The sequence below is a fragment of the Lissotriton vulgaris genome, chromosome 10, assembly GCF_964263255.1.
Source record: "Lissotriton vulgaris chromosome 10, aLisVul1.2, whole genome shotgun sequence".
Taxonomy (NCBI): Eukaryota; Metazoa; Chordata; class Amphibia; order Caudata; family Salamandridae; genus Lissotriton; species Lissotriton vulgaris.
The window spans coordinates 1,126,040,884-1,126,062,208 of NC_141698.1; the positions used below are offsets into that span (position 1 = coordinate 1,126,040,884).

The 21,325-nt window shown below is 48.4% G+C and overlaps 1 protein-coding gene across 1 annotated transcript in view; it reads left to right on the forward strand.

Moving 5' to 3' along the window:
• LOC147689434 (exocyst complex component 1-like) overlaps nt 1-21,325 on the forward strand; it is a 1,248,358-nt gene that overhangs the window by 53,880 nt on the left and 1,173,153 nt on the right. Inside the window, exon 2 of the mRNA XM_086939926.1 lies at nt 5,558-5,666. Within this exon, the coding sequence (XP_086796052.1) occupies nt 5,558-5,666 (109 nt within the window). The remainder of the gene's footprint in view (nt 1-5,557; nt 5,667-21,325) is intronic.

Genomic DNA, 21,325 nt, shown 5'->3' on the forward strand with positions numbered 1-21,325 from the left:
ACCGAAGACCAGCCCCCCAGCATCCTCCAGATCTGCGTGGGGCCCTTTTGCTTCTGTGTCGCTTGCTACGTTGTCCGGTCACTTGCCCGTTGGCTAGTGACCCTCCAGACGACGTCCTACGTTTGTTACACCGCTGGTCTAGCTCCTCTAGACTGACCCTAGTCTCCTCCTGAAGGGGACCTTCCTCGGACCCTCCTGGTCCACTCAAGACGCCATTTTGTGTCGCCACGTGGGCTTGCCGTAGCCAAGGCTTGTTGCCTCCTTTACCGGATCCAGCATCGCCAGCAGCAGACATCCGACGTGGGACAGCTCGCAGACCTCCAGACTGGTCGACATCAGCGCCCCTGGTCCGTGCAGCAGCAGAATCCAGTGTCACCTCTTCACCTGGCTGAGTGATCTCGTCCCTGTGCCATCCTGGTGGTCACCTAATCACTGGCTAGTGATTCAGAACTTGGTCCCCTCTGCTTACAGGTACTCTTCTTCAGCTGATGCTGTCCTTGGATTAGCCCGGAACATCTTCACTGGTCGCCTGCCAGCAACTTCCACTTCAGGCTCCTGGTTCGTCAACGAGGATTCCCGACGACACTTGAACCCTATGCAGCCGCAGCCCCTGGGCTAGGTAAACCGAGTACCACGGTGCTCCAGCGTAGAACAACTCTCTAAGTGTCTAGATCCACTTTCGTTTTTGACCTACCTAGTCGGGTTCGCCCGAGAACACTAACTTTTGCATTTACTAGTATCCATAGACTTTGTCCCGCATTACGCGTGAGAGTTCCCACTCTGCACACGACGTCCCTAGGCCTCCTGCTTCTAATCTAAGGGTTCAGCATTGTAGGCCTAGCGTTTCTAAAGTCTCTGAGAGTAGTACTTACCTGCTAGTAATTTCGCATTCCACTTCCATAGTATATGGTTTTTCGTGCCCCTCGGGCATTTGTGTAAATTGTGCGACTTTCAGTATTTCTTTAAGAGTTTTGTATTGTGCTTAGCGCCCTGTCCTCATAAAGAGTCCAGGGCTGTTGTGTTATAAATAAATATCCTTTTATTTTCATAACAACTGTGTGGTGTCCTTTCACTTGGTGTTCAAGGGGTATATGTGATGGTATAACAGCTGGCTTAACACGCCCTCTAGAGTTTAGCCTAAAGACTGCTCTTGTCCATGCTACTAGGATAGCTGGTCTATAAGGTTGACTTACAACCAATCATCAATAAGGGTCGTTTGGACTGATACATAGTGATCACTAGAATAGTGAGCACAGCATATCAGGCCAACTTCTCACACACTTGACTGTCGGTTTGCTGTGATACTTGGGTGAGTTTTGTGTACATATGTCTGTCAGAGGATGCTGTGGTACACAGTGTCTGGGATACATATGACTGTGCCGGGTTTGCTGTGGTACTTGGGTGGGTTTGGTACACATCTGTCTCTGAGACATTGCTGCGGTGCTCATTGTCTGGGATACACTTGACTGTGTCAGTTTGCTGTGGTGCTTGGGTGGGTTGGGTGTATGTCTGTCAGAGGATGCTGTGGTACACAGTGTCTGGGATACATATGACTGTGTCGGTTTGCTGTGGTACTTGTGTGGGTTTGGTGCATGTCTGTCTCTCAGAGGATGCTGCGGTGCTCAGTGTCTGGGATACACTTGATTGTGTCGGTTTGCTGTTGTACTTGTGTGGGTTTGGTGTATGTCTGTCAGAGGATGCTGTGGTGCACAGTGTCTGGGATACATATGACTGTGGCGGTTTGCTGTGGTACTTGGGTGGGTTTGGTGTATGTCTCTCAGAGGATGCTGCGGTGCTCAGTGTCTGGGATACACTTGACTGTCAGTTTGCTGTGATACTTGGGTGGGTTTGGTGTATGTCTGTCTCTCAGAGGATGCTGCGGTGCTCGGTGTCTGGGATACACTTTGTAGGAGAGTAGGGTCTGCAATCCTATGATCACCCCAGATTTTTGCTTTTTGCTTCACTGGTTTACGACTTCCCTGGCTGTGGGCCTGCTAATCAGACCCACAGCCTAGCTGTTCTCTCACTAAATTAACACGTGTACCTTAGGTGCATTTACCAATTGGTACTGGGCCACCTTATCAGACCCTGTAACTCAGGGCATAGGTGTACCCAGGGCCTACCAGGGGCTGCAGCATGTATTATGCCACCCCTGGCTGGCCATCTAAATCTGACACAACTGGCTGCACGACAGCTGGGGCAAGGTGGTGTAATCACCCTTTGCTTTAGTTATAGTATACCTGTATCTAACCCTAAAATGGACACATATATTCCTATCAGTCACTCCTGTGGAAGGCCTTAACAATCCTGAAGGCAGAGTGCTTGGAATTATGTGAGATGGTGCTCTGGCATGAGCTGAGCCTGTCTGCAGCTTGCGGAACCAAGTCCTAATAGCTGTTCTATGATAACGCATACTATATACTCTTAAGTGCCTTATAATCCTCGCGGTTATTTGCCAACTTTGGTATCGCTTTATCAAAACATGTCGAGTAAGGTGTCATACGAATTAGAATACTAACCCCTCGCCAATTCTGGCGACGGGGTTAGCATTCCACCCTTCTAGAGGGACACAACATGTATGTAACTGTGAACCCCGGTTAAAGTTAACTCGAGCCTCAGCATCACAAAATGGATGCTGCCACCACAGACACAAGTCTGACCTCCTGCTGCTGGGAGTCCTTCCAGCGAGGAGAGCTTGGACAAAGGGTTTCCTGTCAGGGGCGGTGCTAGCACCATCCCAGACAGGGTTTTGTGTATCCTAGGTAGGCAGGGCTGAATAGGAAGGTGACTGCAAGTGGCACCCCGGTGCTCACTGTGCATATGCCGGCTTGAACCAGTTCCAGGGGCACACCAGCCCCTGAGCTGGGGAAAGTCCGGACAGGGGAGAGGGGTGTAACCACCCCCCTTCCTGGTCCCACCCATGGGCAGGACCTAGTCGCGTACCAGCCCCTTTCTTTAGAATAAAGGTAGGAGCGGGGACCCTTCCAAATTAGATCATCTTTGAATCCTGAAACTACTTTCTACGAAAGGAACTCTCGACTTCTTCTCAAGATTTCTCCCTTGTGACTAAGGAGTAGTCACCCTGCAGCAGCAGGCACCAACTAAGTATCTTGCGGTTTGCTACGACGTCCTTCCTCCGGAACCAGACTGACCAGCACGACGAGACCCGGACTCCCTGCCCTCTCTGACCTCAACCTGCCTCTACAGCACAGATGAGAATCGTAGGTGCGACGAGACCAGAGGACCCGGCGACCATCAGGACCAGCACGACACTGACCTAGCACGACCACCGAGGGACCCTAGAGTGGGTGCACTGGGGTAAGAGAAGCCCCAACCCCAAGCAGCACGAGCACCGAAGACCAGCCCCCCAGCATCCTCCAGATCTGCGTGGGGCCCTTTTGCTTCTGTGTCGCTTGCTACGTTGTCCGGTCACTTGCCCGTTGGCTAGTGACCCTCCAGACGACGTCCTACGTTTGTTACACCGCTGGTCTAGCTCCTCTAGACTGACCCTAGTCTCCTCCTGAAGGGGACCTTCCTCGGACCCTCCTGGTCCACTCAAGACGCCATTTTGTGTCGCCACGTGGGCTTGCCGTAGCCAAGGCTTGTTGCCTCCTTTACCGGATCCAGCATCGCCAGCAGCAGACATCCGACGTGGGACAGCTCGCAGACCTCCAGACTGGTCGACATCAGCGCCCCTGGTCCGTGCAGCAGCAGAATCCAGTGTCACCTCTTCACCTGGCTGAGTGATCTCGTCCCTGTGCCATCCTGGTGGTCACCTAATCACTGGCTAGTGATTCAGAACTTGGTCCCCTCTGCTTACAGGTACTCTTCTTCAGCTGATGCTGTCCTTGGATTAGCCCGGAACATCTTCACTGGTCGCCTGCCAGCAACTTCCACTTCAGGCTCCTGGTTCGTCAACGAGGATTCCCGACGACACTTGAACCCTATGCAGCCGCAGCCCCTGGGCTAGGTAAACCGAGTACCACGGTGCTCCAGCGTAGAACAACTCTCTAAGTGTCTAGATCCACTTTCGTTTTTGACCTACCTAGTCGGGTTCGCCCGAGAACACTAACTTTTGCATTTACTAGTATCCATAGACTTTGTCCCGCATTACGCGTGAGAGTTCCCACTCTGCACACGACGTCCCTAGGCCTCCTGCTTCTAATCTAAGGGTTCAGCATTGTAGGCCTAGCGTTTCTAAAGTCTCTGAGAGTAGTACTTACCTGCTAGTAATTTCGCATTCCACTTCCATAGTATATGGTTTTTCGTGCCCCTCGGGCATTTGTGTAAATTGTGCGACTTTCAGTATTTCTTTAAGAGTTTTGTATTGTGCTTAGCGCCCTGTCCTCATAAAGAGTCCAGGGCTGTTGTGTTATAAATAAATATCCTTTTATTTTCATAACAACTGTGTGGTGTCCTTTCACTTGGTGTTCAAGGGGTATATGTGATGGTATAACAGCTGGCTTAACACGCCCTCTAGAGTTTAGCCTAAAGACTGCTCTTGTCCATGCTACTAGGATAGCTGGTCTATAAGGTTGACTTACAACCAATCATCAATAAGGGTCGTTTGGACTGATACATAGTGATCACTAGAATAGTGAGCACAGCATATCAGGCCAACTTCTCACACACTTGACTGTCGGTTTGCTGTGATACTTGGGTGGGTTTTGTGTACATATGTCTGTCAGAGGATGCTGTGGTACACAGTGTCTGGGATACATATGACTGTGCCGGGTTTGCTGTGGTACTTGGGTGGGTTTGGTACACATCTGTCTCTGAGACATTGCTGCGGTGCTCATTGTCTGGGATACACTTGACTGTGTCAGTTTGCTGTGGTGCTTGGGTGGGTTGGGTGTATGTCTGTCAGAGGATGCTGTGGTACACAGTGTCTGGGATACATATGACTGTGTCGGTTTGCTGTGGTACTTGTGTGGGTTTGGTGCATGTCTGTCTCTCAGAGGATGCTGCGGTGCTCAGTGTCTGGGATACACTTGATTGTGTCGGTTTGCTGTTGTACTTGTGTGGGTTTGGTGTATGTCTGTCAGAGGATGCTGTGGTGCACAGTGTCTGGGATACATATGACTGTGGCGGTTTGCTGTGGTACTTGTGTGGGTTTGGTGTATGTCTGTCTCTCAGAGGATGCTGCGGTGCTCAGTGTCTGGGATACATATGACTGTGCCGGGTTTGCTGTGGTACTTGGGTGGGTTTGGTATACATCTGTCTCTGAGAGGTTGCGGCGGTGCTCAGTGTCTGGGATACATATGACTGTGCCGGGTTTGCTGTGGTACTTGGGTGGGTTTGGTATACACCTGTCTCTGAGAGGATGCTGTGGTGCTCAGTTTTTGGAAATCCTATAGTAAGTGCTTGACTTTCGATAGTGCGAGGTACAAGTGCTCTCCCCTGGTTCTTTGCACCTCGGCGGGCAGTTGTTGTCACCCGGCCCCATGAGGCAGTGTCGAGTCTGCACGTTTCCTCTCTGCACATATTCAGGTCACTGCACTTCCTGTCTTCAGATCTGCGCGCTTCCGGTCTCTGGCGCGCTCATGTTCTGAACTAGCAGCAGCCTCCTGGAGCGTTTCTACCCTTCTTCACTGGAGAGCGCCCGGCGGCTTCCAGGTGGGACCACGGCCTTGACCCCGTCGCCAGAGGACATCGACCCGGCAGAGGTAGGTAGGTCTGCGGGGAATGCGTGTACCTACTTCCTATACAGCACTTAGGTATGGAATTCAGACTGTAAGCATGCCATGTGCCCAGGAAGACATCATCACACAGTTGAGTCAAGAGGGATGCTGGGATTACAGTTCACGTCTGTGGATTCGACGGCTGGTGGAGTTCCCTCCTCCTCCCTTGGCGCTGCTGCTCTCCGGTGTCCCCAACTTTCACTCAGTCAGAGCCATGATCCAGGGGAAAAAACACACACGAGTTTAGATCCCGTTTGCTGCTGCGATCCCACTTTTGAAATTGTCAGGAACAAGTGCATTTTTCTTTCTTTTTCAGCAAAACTAAGGCGCATATTTTTTAAAGCAAAACATGTGACTGTAAACACTCTGCAGAAAGCTAATGTGTGGATTCATCCTGCAGCGTTCCTACTTTTGGAACAAGTTGCCAATTACTATTAGGGTACAACCTAACAGACTCCTGTTTCGGAAAATGAACAAAACATGGCTATTCCCCTCAAAGTAATTTACTCGTGACTCTGGAATGAGAACATGACACATGCTGCACTCGGCGCCAGGACGCCTCGGCATTCGTGCGCTCTATAAATTCTTTACTTACTTACTTACTTTTGGAGACGTTTTCTGCAGCAGTGAAAACATAGAAGTGTCGTAAAATGTACAAAACGTTCCATAGAGTTCTAGAATATTGTTGCAGAAATCTCCTGCAGTTCCCGAACACTGGTTTACATCAGGGAAATGTTGAACAACTCTTGTAAACCAAGTAACTTCCGGCCCTGAATGGTATTCACCCGGGTTACTGGGATCAGTGACGGGTTTATGTTAGAGTGAAAAAATAGGGGCACTTGTAATTAAATCATGTCACGTTTGAAATGCTGAACACGTATTGGTTCTTTCGAGGCCAGACATTCACTTTAGGTAGGGGAGGGGATAGTTGTGAGGATGCTGTTGTACCTCTTCCTTTGTACATACATTTTTGACCTTGATGCGGCACGTAGCACAAGCCACTCTGCATTGAGGCCACTCTACCTGGAAGGACCCCTCCCCAACCCACTCTACAATGAAGGACCCCTCTCCCAATCCACTCTACAATGAAGGACCCCTCCTCCAAGACACTCTACAATGAAGGACCCCTCCCCCCAACCCACTCTACAGTGAATGACCCCTCCCCCATGCCACTACAATGAAGGACCCCTCCTCCAAGCCACTCTACATTGAAGGACCCCTCCCCAACCCACTCTACAATGAAGGACCCCTCCCCCAAGCCACTCTACAATGAAAGACCCCCTCCTCCAAGACACTCTACAATGAAGGACCCCTCCTCCAAGCCACTCTACAATGAAGGACCCCTCTCCCAATCCACTCTACAATGAAGGACCCCTCCTCCAAGCCACTCTACAATGAAGGACCCCTTCCCCAACCCACTCTACAATGAAGGACCCCTCCCCCAACCCACTCTACAATGAAGGACCCCTCCTCCAAGCCACTCTACATTGAAGGACCCCTCCCCAACCCACTCTACAATGAAGGACCCCTCCCCCAAGCCACTCTACAATGAAGGACCCCTCCCCAACCCACTCTACAATGAAGGACCCCTCCCCCAAGCCACTCTACAATGAAGGACCCCTCCCCCAAGCCACTCTACAATGAAAGACCCCCTCCTCCAAGCCACTCTACAATGGAGGGCCCCTCCCCCAACCCACTCTACAATGAAGGACCCCTCCCCCAAGCCACTCTACAATGAAGGACCCCTTCCCCAACCCACTCTACAATGAAGGACCCCTCCCCCAAGCCACTATACAATGAAGGACCCCTCCCCAAGCCACTCTACAATGAAGGACCCCCTCCCCCAACCCACTCTACAATGAAGGGCCCCTCCCCCAACCCACTATACAATGAAGGACCCCCTCCCCCAAGCCACTCTACAATGAAGGACCCCTCCCCAACCCACTCTACAATGAAGGACCCCCTCCCCCAAGCCACTATACAATGAAGGACCCCGTTCCCCAAGCCACTCAACATTCAAGGACCCCTCCCCCAAGCCACTATACAATGAAGGACCCCTCCCCCAAGCCACTCAACATTCAAGGACCCCTCCCCCAAGCCACTCTACAATGAAGGACCCCTCCCCCAACCCACTCTACAATGAAGGACCCCTCCCCCAAGCCACTATACAATGAAGGACCCCGTCTCCCAACCCACTATTCAATGAAGGACCCCTCCCCCAAGCCACTCAACATTCAAGGACCCCTCCCCCAAGCCACTCTACAATGAAGGACCCCTCCCCCAACCCACTCTACAATGAAGGACCCCTCCCCCAAGCCACTATACAATGAAGGACCCCGTCCCCCAACCCACTATACAATGAAGGACCCCTCCCCCAAGCCACTCAACATTCAAGGACCCCTCCCCCAACCAACTCTACAATGAAGGAACCCCTCCCCCAAGCCACTCAACATTCAAGGACCCCTCCCCCAAGCCACTCTACAATTTTTATTTATTTATTTATGCATTTTTATATAACGCAGACTTTACCCGAAGGCATCAGAGCGCTTCACAATAGGAACAGAACTGATACATGAGGAGAACATTACACATGAACAGATTACAAAAGCAGACGTTAAGTTACATAAGGTAAAGTGACAATTGTGAGCAAACAAAATACATGAGGTAGCAAAAAGTGCACAGGACGGTGGATAACATCGGAGTGTTGTGGTCGCTTCTTTTGCCCCCATAAATGAAACGAGCTGCTGAATGGAAAACAGATTTAAGGGGGGACAAGTGGGATTTGGGGAGGCCAGTAAGAAGAGAATTGCAGTAGTCTAGTCTGGAGAGGACCAGCGATTGCACCAGGGTTATAAGGTCCTGCTCTGGGTGAAGCAACGGATTCCCCAAAGAATAATAATAATAATTTTTTTATTTGTTTGATTACCTAAAATCTTACAAAAAGCAGGTAAAACATTTGCAGTTATAAAAATGCTAAAAACTATCCATATGTTCAAATAATTTTCATCAATCTGATATAAAAGTCAATGGATTAAAATTGGATTTTTGGTTAATTCAATAGGTTCATATTCACACTTCTCATAAATTAATCAAGTACAAGCTTCCAACTTTTTTTGGACCATAAATAGAAATTTAACAAAAGCTGAGTTCATTGGCAAGTCATCTGGGTTTAAGCTTGCCACTAGTGCCTGCCTACAAGTCCTAACACCACGTTCATTAAACATTTTCTTGAGTGTGCTTTTTCTTTCCACTTTCAAGTCAGGACAAAGACACAATAAGTGTAAGATGGCTTCTTGACCTGACTTACATAGTCTACATAAGCAGTTTTCGTCTGATCTTTTCCATGGTGCCAAGTGGTATAAGACCGGAAAATGGCCAAACCTAGCATTCATAAAAACTTGCTTGTTTTTTTTTGACCATGAAGTTTCCAGGTAAGTTTGTATCTTCGTTTTTTTTAAGCCATTCACAATTGGCCATGCGTGCTTTCGTTTAACAAAAATTTCTTTGTCCATTATCAAGGAGAGATAAATTTATTTACCGCTTTTTTGAAACTTTCCTGCTCAACCGTGGTGTTCCAGATAGGTGTTATACCAAACTCTTCAATTGCTAGATTTAAGTAAGAGCTGGCAGTTAGCGACCAGTTATTTTTTATTTCAAGCCACAGTAGACGAGACATTTCATTGTCATGGTCGTTTTTTATTCTATTCCACACTTTCATTGTGTTCCCTTTCCTTGCACAACATTGGTTGTTTAGCCCAAATTCCAATCGCACTTGGGCTTGAGAAGCATTCTTAGGAAGAGAAAATAACATTCTGTACGTTTTAGCAACTGAGGTGTTAATGATGTCTGCGTCTTTTCCGTTGAACACCTCACTGCCATACGTTAGAGTTGGCAGTCATTTTGCGGCAATTGTTTTTAATAGAGGGCGATAGGACAAGTCTCCAATGGTTCTCTGAATTGATCTAAATGCACCAATGAGGGTGTTTGCTTTCTTTTTAATGTCGAGTTTTTGAGTCTCGAACTTGCCGATATCATTGAACGTTACTCCCAGGTACTTATAGTCATCTACTCGCTCCAATTTTTTTCCTTGCAGGATCCATTTGTGTGCGTGTGTTGTTCGTTTGTTTTTTGTAATTACCATCACCTTGGTTTTGGCTTCGTTTATGTGCATACCGTTTGCCTCAGAATACTTAGAGATGCCATCAATCAGTCGTTGCATCCCCACCTTTGTACAACTTAAGAGTATGACATCATCCACGTATAGTAGACTCGATATCTGAGTTTGAGCTAACCTTGGGGGGTGGGGATTATTTGTATTTAATTCGGTGGTAAGGTCAGCTAAAAATAAATTAAAAAGTAAGTGAGGCAACACACATCCCTGTTTGAGGCCACTCGATGTTGGAATTATTTTGGTCAATGTTGAGCCGTTACCCGTCCTAACTCTAACCCAGGTTTCGGAGTGCAAGAGCTTAATCATCTTTAGTAGGTTTTCTGATATACCTTGTTTAGTTAGTTTGACCCATAAAAGTTCTCTATCAACACAATCGAAGGCAGATTTAAAGTCTACGAAACACAGATATAAAGGTTGTTTAGCTAACATTGCTTTTTCGATTAATATTGTTAATGTTAAAAGATTTGTGGTCGTACCTAGGCCTTTGACGAAACCTATTTGATTTGGGGGTAATACCTGATTCTCTTTTGCCCAATCAGTTAGTTTCGCCAATAAAATTCCAGCAAACAGCTTTGCATCCAGGTCCTGCAAGGTAATTAAGCGATAATTTTCTGGTTGTTGCCAGTTCCCTTTTTTAAATATGGGGGTTATAAGCGATCCTTTCCATGATTTCGGGATTTGTTCCCTCTGGACAACTTCATTAAAAATATCTGTTAGATAGATTGACTAGAATTCAGGAGCTTCTTTGAAAAGTGCAAAAGGAATGCCATTTGGTCCGGGGGCGCCGTCTTTTTGTTTTTTTATTAGGCTTGCTACTTGACTTTTGGTTATTAGGATCTCACTGTCTCCTACTTTATCAACTTTTGTGGAACTTGGGTCGATCATACGTTGCATCAAAGACGGTTGGTTTGGATTTAGATGTGCTTTAAGGAACGTCACCCATTGTTCTTCGGATAGACTGGTTCCAATTCCATGTTTATTCGGTCGAGCTAGGCCGTTAATTAGTCTCCAGAACTCCCTTGAATTTGACAATGTGCTTGCGTGGAATATTTTTGTCCACAGATCTTGTCTTGCTTTGTTTTTTTCATTCCAAATCAAATTCTTTAATCTGCTGTTTGTATTTCTCAGTAAAGCAGCTAATTTGTGGTTATGTGGCGACTTCATTTATTGTCTCCTCAGCCGATTTCGTGTACATCTCAATTTCCTTACAGCATATGGGAGAAAGATGTAATTTTCTCTGCCGTCCATTTTATTGCTGTTCACACCTTTCCTTCTTTGTGTTCCTATTATTTTAGTGTTATTAGTGACTACTTTTTGGGTGAAATTTCCCCATCGTTCCATGAGGTCTATGCTTGTTTCTTCTTCCATGGATACTGTCACTAGTTTTTTTGCCCATCCGACGATCTCCTCCGAATTTTCGGATTTCCATATGAGTTTCTTGTAATTAATAGTACAGATCTCACCAGGGGTTGTCTGGAAGGTCTCAGATTTTGGGCACAATATATTTATCACAATAATTTACTGGCTATGATCACTGTCCTTAACTTTATTCAAGGTATAAGATGTCACCTTGTTAAAGATAGATAAAGACGTCAGCGTGTAGTCAATTCGTGAAGTACCACTTTTAGAATGAAATGAGCAAGCCGGTGGGGCGTCCGTTTGAAATCTACAATTCAATATTCTAAGGCCCAGCGCTTCCATATCCTTCACCATGTTTATCCCTATTTTATTTTGTCGAGTATCGGTTTTAGGTTCCGTTATAGGGTCAGGGATTGCCCATTGATTATTTTGCGATTGAACAAAGTCGCCACGTACCATTGGCATTAGCAAGTTTATATTGAAGTCCCCTGTTACAATATAATCTGCCAGAGGGTCTTCCAAAATTTGCTCCAATAAAAGATCATTTAGGGCAGTAGTCAACTGTTTCTTTGAGGTCCGTTTTGGTGGTATATATACATTTACGAGAGTCAAGGTTTTATAAGGCATACTTTTACAAGCTTTATAGCGAATTTTTAGTGCGAGAAGGTTTGAGTTGTTTGTATGGATTAACTCATGTTTTGCTTCTAGGTCGTTTGATACAAATATTGCTAACCCTCCACAGGGGCGTCCAAATTTCTGATGTTTAACCGCTGGTTCAAAGTATCCTGTGTGATGTTTCAACATAAATGGGTCTATTGACCAAGTTTCCTGGAGTAATATTATTTGAGTTTCAGTTGAAAATCCTCAGATTTTAGCTTCCTTCCTTTGTCCACCGATCCCATTTATATTCCATGCACATATCTTCAATTTTGTAAAGGCAGTGGTCTTATCTTGCACTTGGTCTTGTCAGTTATCCTTTGTTCCATGGAGGGATTCCCCAAAGAAGGCGCAGTTGGTATCGAGCAGACTTTGCAATTGAATTGATTTGGGAGATTAGATTGAGTTTTTTGTCGAGTATGACACCAAGGGATTTTGCGCTGTTGACAATGATGGGTTTATTGTTAAGTAGATTCATCTGATCCATCCATGATTGCACCGGGGGAGGAGAGAGTGAGGAGGAGAAGAAGAGGAATTCAGTTTTGGAGGGATTCAGAATCAGTTGATGAGTTGACATCCAGTTTTGAATGGAGTCGAGAGTAGAGCTTAGGATAGAGAGATCATGAGTGGAGGCAACCTTGAGGTAGATTTGAGTGTCGTCTGCATAGAGATGATAGTGGATCCCGGATTTACTTAAGAGATTTCCCAGTGGTTCTAAATAGAGATTGAACAATGTGGGTGCAAGTATAGAGCCTTGAGGAACACCTTGACCTACCGCCACAGGAGATGAAAGACTGTTTGCTATTTTGATCATTTGGGATCTATCAGAGAGGAAGGAAGCAAACCATTTAAGCACAGTGCCCTCCATGCCCATTCTCTGTTGAAGAATGTTGAGGAGGGTGTTGTGATTGACAGTGCCAAAGGCTGCAGAAAGGTCAAGGAGAATTAGAAGACAGGACCCCCCCTGAGTCGAGTATCCTCAGCGCGTCATCAACCACTTGCAGTAGGGCTGTTTCAGTGCTGCAGTGTTGAATGAAGCCAGACTGGAAATTGTCAAGAAGATCATTGTCCTTGATATGACGAGAGAGTTGTTTTGCTACACATCTTTCTGTGATCTTCGCAAGAAAGGGTTAGTTAGTGATGGGGCGGAAGTTGTTAAGGTCAGTCGCATCAGCAGTTGGTTTTTTAAGCAGAGGGGTGACCTGTCCAGTTTTGAAGGAGACAGGAAGGGAGCCTTGACAGAGGGAGAGGTTGACCAGAGTGGTCCAATAGGAAAGGGAAAGGGTATAGAAGTCAATGGCAATGGCACTGGGGATGGGGTCCAGATAATGGTTGGAGGGCTTTGTTTCGCGGATGCACTTGAGAAGGGCATCTTCAGATATGGGGGTCAAAGTTCTGCCAAATGGCTAAGGATTTGCATTCCTCTGGAGGGGTAGGATGAGCGACCTGATCCACAAGTGATTTCACTTTTTCATCGAAGAAAATAGCAAAATCCGCTGCTCTCTTTGCAGAATCCTCCAACTTGGAGGTTGGGGGAGAGTAGTTGGGAATCTTGATGAGATCGAATAGTTTTTTGGGTCTATTTTTGGCTGAGTCAAGGAGGGTTTTGAAGTGCGCCGCTTTCCCAAGGAAGATGTGCTTGTGGTACTTGGATCTTGCTGAGCGAAGCGTGGCCAAGTTATCGGTGGAGGGCACTTGCCTCCATTGTTTCTCCAGGAATCTTAGCTGCTTCCTTTCTTCATAGAGGGATTTGTTGAACCAAGGTGCTGAGGGAGTGGGCCTTATCCTTTTGCTTTTGAGTGGAGCGACGTTATTGATTTTGGCTGCAAGAACTGTGAGGCATTGGGAGGTGAGTTTGTCAACATCTAGGTTCTGGTCTAGCCTTGGAAGTGATAACAAAGCTGATTCACAGAGAGGACCGACATCAGTTTTTTTTGCATCACGGAACCAGGAAATAGCCCTCTTGGGTTGGCCAAGAGTTATAGAGTGTGATAGTTGAAGAGAGAATGGGATGAGGAGGTGGTCAGAACAATCTACATGAATAGGAGTAGTGATAGAAAGCATGCCTGCTTTAGAAATAACGAGGTCCAAGATTGAGCCCTTAGAGTGTGTTGATTCTGTGCAGTGTTGGATAAGATCGTTTGCAGAGAGGAAGGTGGCCAGGGAGTTTGCAGAAGAGTCTTGGGGTAGGCCCCAGTGGAGATTGAAGTCACACACGAAAGTCTGATTGTCACTTTGCGAGTATTGGTCACTGATGAAGTCAGTGAGTTCCTCCAAGAACAAAGGGCCACTACGAGGCGGGCGGTAAATGACATGGAATCTGAGGGGTGAACGGTGGTGCAATTGTAGCTCAAGAGAAAGGCATTCAAATGTGTGGGAGGAGCTGATAGGAGAAGTCTTAAGTTGAAGGGAGTTTCTAAAGATGACTGCAACACCTTCCCCCGTGCTGTCAGTTCTATCATTCCTAAATATAGAATAGCCTGTGGGTAATAGGAGATCAAACATAGAGTGAGTGACGCCCCCTGACTGCTGGCAAAAAGCGCATCGCTTCCTCTGTTCAGCTGGAAACCTCATCGGATTTGCCAGAGCACTGTTGGAGGCTCACTCAACCTTTGCTGCCTGTCACCGGATTTTCCAACGACTTGCCAGACCCGCTGCGCGGGTCCCGCTGCGCCTGAGGAGACCCTGTGGGGCGCTGGAGGGGAGCTCTACAACTTAAAACTACTTTGTTCACCGGCAGGGCTGCGAGCAGCCTAGCAGGGACTCCATTGTCCAGGAGTCCCTGCGTGCTACACCTGTGGCCGCTCTCCCTGCCGGTTACGCCCCCTGACTGCTGGCAAAAAGCGCATCGCTTCCTCTGTTCAGCGGGAAACCTCATCGGATTTGCCAGAGCACTGTTGGAGGCTCACTCGACCTTTGCTGCCCGTCACCGGATTTTCCAACGACTTGCCGGACCCGCTGCTCGGGTCCCACTGCGCCTGAGGAGACCCTGTGGGGCGCTGGAGGGGAGCTCTACAACTCAAAACTACTTTGTTCACCGGCAGGGCTGCGAGCAGCCTGGCAGGGACTCCATTGTCCAGGAGTCCCTGCGTGCTACACCTGTGGCCGCTCTCCCTGCCGGTTACGCCCCCTGACTGCTGGCAAAAAGCGCATCGCTTCCTCTGTTCAGCGGGAAACCTCATCGGATTTGCCAGAGCACTGTTGGAGGCTCACTCGACCTTTGCTGCCTGTCACCGGATTTACCGACGACTTGCCGGACCCGCTGCGCGGGTCCCGCTGCGCCTGAGGAGACCCTGTGGGGCGCAGGAGGGGAGCTCTACAACTTAAAACTACTTTGTTCACCGGCAGGGCTGCGAGCAGCCTAGCAGGGACTCCATTGTCCAGGAGTCCCTGCGTGCTACACCTATGGCCGCTCTCCCTGCCGGTTATGCCCCCTGACTGCTGGCAAAAAGCGCATCGCTTCCTCTGTTCAGCGGGAAACCTCATCGGATTTGCCAGAGCACTGTTGGAGGCTCACTCGACCTTTGCTGCCTGTCACCGGCTTTACCAACGACTTGCCGGACCTGCTGCGTGGGTTCCGCTGCGCCTGAGGAGACCCTGTGGGGCGCTGGAGGGGAGCTCTACAACTTAAAACTACTTTGTTCACCGGCAGGGCTGCGAGCAGCCTAGCAGGGACTCCATTGTCCAGGAGTCCCTGCGTGCTACACCTGTGGCCGCTCTCCCTGCCGGTTACGCCCCCTGACTGCTGGCAAAAAGCGCATCGCTTCCTCTGTTCAGCGGGAAACCTCATCGGATTTGCCAGAGCACTGTTGGAGGCTCACTCGACCTTTGCTGCCTGTCACCGGATTTACCGACGACTTGCCGGACCCGCTGCGCGGGTTCCGCTGCGCCTGAGGAGACCCTGTGGGGCGCTGGAGGGGAGCTCTACAACTTAAAACTACTTTGTTCACCGGCAGGGCTGCGAGCAGCCTAGCAGGGACGCAATTGTCCAGGAGTCCCTGCGTGCTACACCTGTGGCCGCTCTCCCTGCCGGTTACGCCCCCTGCCCTGCCCAGTCCTAGCCCTATTTTACAGGGCGGAGCATCCGCTGCGCGGGAGCGCGCCGGGAGCGACCGGGGCGAAGAGCGGGCCGTTTGAGGCCGTTCGAGTACGGCAGAGTCCGGCCCGGGCCCACCCCCCCTGGCCGTTTTGAAGGACTTAAGGTAGGCGGTCTACCTTACCTTACAATCTCTTGCTACTTGGTACTGCGGGGTCGGACTAAAGTAACAGTGTGGCTTTGTATTCAACCTACATCCCACCATGCCCTTAAGGTCAGGTAAAGAACGCACAGTCCAAATCCAAACCACCAATGGAGTCGTATCAGGCCCACTAGACGCTTTCATCACACGGGCCACGGGGATATTGGAGAAGGAAATTGCAATGGTGGAAAAAAGACTCTCGCTTGACCTTATTAGCGGAAAGCGCTCATCGCTGGGTGGACTAGCTACCACCACCAGCCCCGCAGCACATGCCGCTTTCAATTGTGTACAAACTATTACCACGGATGCTATTGTTCATCTAGATAGCGTGGGGGAGAGCCCAACTGTTCGCATTCTGGAGGAAGATGCGTACAGCATAGATGACTCACAAGCTAGCCAGGAGGATGACTTACAGACTAGCGTGGGACCCGAACCTAGTCAGATATCTGGTTATTTACCCCTTAACGTCTCTAACACCGTTGTTACCATAGATCCCCCAAGTACAGATATCACTTCTAGAAAAAGAAAACAAGACTCAAGACTCTCGGGGGGAGAGAACGTAAGATCCCAAAAACAAAAAATGCTACAGACAAAGGGAGCCAGGGCCCTGAGCATCCTTTAGACACTCAAATTTCCTCTGTATTTCCCAATGTGTTGTGCCCCTCCCTCACCACCTTGGGCTCCTCGAACCCCTGCCCTATGTGCCTTAACAGTGATGAAATCTTGTTAGTAAAAATGGAGGCCATGTTTAAAACCCTACTACTACCCGTCCTGGAACGGACCAGGTTAATGACCTCGAAAATAGACAGCATGGAGGCTGTAGTCAACTCAAACCAGGCCATGTTACAAAAATTAACCGGCACCAGTCATATAGGAGTTATTAAAACACAAATAGCCCCGAAGATCTCAGGCACAAATAATATCCCTACGGGCAACCCTGCCCATAACAAAACATCAGGGTTAGACACCAATATGACCACAGGGGGGGGGGAAGCCAAAAGCTACATCCTCTAAGCTATCTACGAGTACCCTAACACAGGCATCTAAGATGAAGGTCACTGAAAAACACAATTCTTGTAGGCCTCAAAGTACTAGGCCACCCCCACAAGTAAAACCCAATCCTGCCCCCCCCCGTCTCCCACCACACGGAGATATAGCTGGCCAGCGCAGTAACATCAACCAAAGGGCGGAGAGGCATAGAAGGTTTACCACCCCTCGCGCTGATCTACCGGTGGAGGCAACACGCCACACAATAGTTTTAACAGGTGTTGCTCCATTAAAACCTGGTAGTAAGGAGTCGTATGGGGACCTCCGCAACAAAGTGATCTTTTGGTTAAATAAAAACCGACCTTTACCCCCCTCCTCACCTACTGAAATACTATTTGTAAGGAGAGTAGACTGGGTGGGCCATGGTACTAAGGATCTGGAGGGAGATTGCATTTTAATCTCGTTTAAGGACCCATGGGTGGTAGATACCATTCGAAGAGAAGCTAAGTTTGCTAGACAGGGGGACGTCCAAACACTGGGTCTATCGTATTTTTACCCTCATTGGCAAAGACCCATTCAATCATATTCCAACTTTGGCCAGCCCCCAGCCCCAAGATACCCCTTGGAAATAACACCTCTTGCCCACCAACGCCCATTCCTCTTCAACCATTTTGGTCCCCTTACCGACCTTGAGGCCATAGATTGACATCATATAACACCCTGTGAGACTTCCCCTGCTGAAGTAGTTGGTCATGAGCCGACAAGGTGGAATAGGGAGACCCCGCATCCAATTGATAATCTAGATGCACTTATGGGAGGTCTAGCCGCAAGGGAGACTACTCTACCAGCATCTAAAGACGATTCAGAGGCTATGACGAGTGGGGATTCTATGGATAACCGTAGGTTCATGGAGAACAGGAGGGTTAGAGGGTGCACCCAGGTACTTACTGCAGTTTCAGCCCTGCCACCTCCCCCCTGCGGTCTCTGTCCTAGAGAATTTGAAAATACTATCCTGGAATATCGCAGGGATCAAGGCCCGTATGCTCTCTGAAGACTGGATGGAGTTTGTGGACAAATTTGACATCATCCTACTCCAAGAAACATGGGCACCTGAACCAGTCTTCAAGTTGGGCTATGTTAATTTCTTTAAACCTGCGATTAGAGGGGGCAAAGGGCGTGCTTCAGGTGGCTTATTGATATGGGTAAAGCAGTCATTGGGACTTTGTCCAATAGAGCTACCTGTTCAGAACCCGGATCTCCTTATAATTAAGCTGAGTAAGGCCAGCCAACGGGATCTGATTATGTTCAACATATATGCCAGAGGTATGCCCGGTGGTCGCAGTCCCCCGTTGTTGAATGTCTTAGACCACAAGCTTGCTGAAATGGGTAGTGGGAATGTTACCCTCTTAGCAGGAGACTTAAATTGCACCATTGAGCCATTGTATGACATAGGGGACAGTTGGGGTTCGGCCGAGGACGCCGCTTGGGACATTCCTGATTTGATGGTCGATAAAACGGTTAAAGCGACCGAGGCGGCAGTGAACTGGATGGCTCTTTGCCTAAACAGGGGACTCCGGGCTTGCAATGGCCGCACAAGATCGGATAAAGAAGCCAACTGTACCTTTGACAACGGTCTAAGGCGGAGCCGTATTGATTATGTTCTGTTAAAACTGGAATACTGGCCCCTGCTAGTGGACATGGTAGTAACACCGCGCCCAGAAAGTGACCATAACCCCCTGTCGCTCCTATTGAAACTGCCAGGTATAAAGAGACTAGTGGAGCCTACCATTTCACAGACAGGGGATGTTTTGATAACTAACGATAGGAGGAGACTGAAATGGTCCAGGGTTGTGGAGGATGAAACCTTATGGGTCAATGTTAATACAGTGGTTAAAAATGTGTGTAATGAAATGTTAAAAATTGACCTGTTGGGGGGAAGTCCGGAATTGGCAAATAATGTTATTAATCTCCACATTAGTTGTTTCGACCATCTAAAGTCCCTACTCTCTCTCCCCTGTCGGAGTGCTCCCACCAAAGCTAACTCCCACCACCAGAAATGGTATAACAAAAAATGTAGGGAGGCCCATACAGATCTTATCAAAACTATCAAATCTCGTGATATGGGCGCAGTTAAAGCAGCTAGGTTACGTTACAGAAAAACCCAGTGGGAAGCTAAACGGGAGTGGGAGGACAGGTTCTGGTCGGATCTCTTGGATGCCTCCAATTCGAACAATCCGAAAAAGTTCTGGGATTTAGTCAAGCGGGGGAAGGATCCTGACTCGTGTACCCTGGCAAATCATGTACCTCCAGAAGAGTGGGTAACCTTTTATTCTGCCCAATTCAGAGTTGAAAACCCGAAACCTCTATCAATCTTGGGAAAGGCACCCCCGTTACACACTCACGGGGAGAAACTCATTTTTTCAGAATCAGAGGCCGAGCTTGCTCTAGGCTTGACCCTGCGAGGGAAAGCTCCCGGCATGGATCTCATCCCAGCGGATCTGTTTAAATCAAACTCAGCCTTGTGGCTTCCCTATTTAACCATGATTGCCAACTCATTAGCTAAAGTAGCTAGTATCCCAAAATCATGGAAGGGAGCCGAGATAATACCAATATTTAAAAAAGGCGACAGGTCCAATCCAGGGAACTACCGCCCGATCAGTCTCATTGATTCCATACAAAAAATCATCGCCCGTATGGTCTTGGGACGGGTTCAGGGCTGGATTGAATCTGAGGACATATTATCTCCCATGCAGGCGGGCTTCAGATCAGGTATAAGTACCATTGACCAGGTGTTCAGACTTTGTCTGATCTACTGGAAAGTGGTCTTGCTCGGTGGCGGTACCATCTTTGCTGCATTCATTGACCTGAAGTCCGCCTTCGATCTAGTGCCAAGGGACAAACTGTGGGGAGTTATGAGAAACTTGGGTTGTCCATCAGAACTACTTGACCTCATAATTAAACTCCATGAGGATAATTATGCGAGGGTGAGGTGGGGAGGCCAGGGACAAGTGACGGAAACATTTCCCGTAACTAGAGGTGTCCGTCAGGGGTGCGTCCTGGCACCAACACTCTTCCTCCTGTTCATCGATCAAGTGGTGAAATTTTTTATGGATACCCCTACTGATGCCCCAATGCTGGCTGGGACGAGATTCCCATTGCTCATCTTCGCCGATGACACCCTACTCCTCTCCAGAACACGCAGCGGTCTACAGCGGGCGCTGGACCGCTTTGAGGAGTTCTGTGCCACTAACAATCTTGCGGTGAACGTGGGCAAAACAAAGTTTATGGTTTTCTCGAGAAACCATCCTGTCCGGAGCTCCGTGAGCTTGAGTGGAGTCAACCTTGAGCAAGTTGAGACCATGACTTACCTGGGGGTTACCCTAGACAGCCGCTTGAGATGGAAAGATCAAGTTGGCGTACAACATCTTAAGCTAGCATGGCTAACTGGCTGTCTAATAAAGGAGCAAAAGAGATCCATCACTAAGCGGGTCACCCCAGCTCTCAAGATCTATGACGCCAAAATCAGCACTGCAATCTTATATGGCGCAGATCTTTGGGGCTACATGGACCTCTTAAATCTCTTCAAAACCCAATGCAAGTTCCTACGGAACCTGGTAGGTCTACCACAGTCGTCTCCATCTATTCCCCTCTGTTTGCCTTCCGATCAATGAGATGGCTAGATTCAGATTGGTGGCCCTGTGGAAGCGAATATGGACCTCCCCTGACCTGTCTCTATTTGCGAAAGAACTAGCAGAAGTCAGGTCAATCGGTGGTTCTGGAAAAATCCCATGGCTCCAAGCTGTAAAAAACATCCTGGTAGATATGGGATTAGAACAACTCTGGACAGCTCCCTGCTCTAATGCCTTTCCCTCCAAACAAGAGTTTAAAGCATTGTACTGGGCGTCTCTTCGTCAAAATCGAGTTTCGATTTCCAGCCTTACCAGCCTCACGGGCAGGTTCCTTACTTTTAAGCTAGACCTGTCCCGCGAGCCCTACTGGGATGTTATTAATAAACCACTGGACAAGAAACTCTACCACCAGTTCAGGGTAGGTGCTTTGCCATTGAACACTTTTGTAAATAAATGGTCCACGGGTGTATCAGATCTCTGTAAAGGCTGCTCGGGGCAGAAGGAATCAGAGGGCCACTTTCTTTTTGCCTGCCCTAGCTACTTGGCGCCGTGAAACAAATGGTTAAAACCACTGTTTCAGCGTTTACCATTTAGAAAATCTGC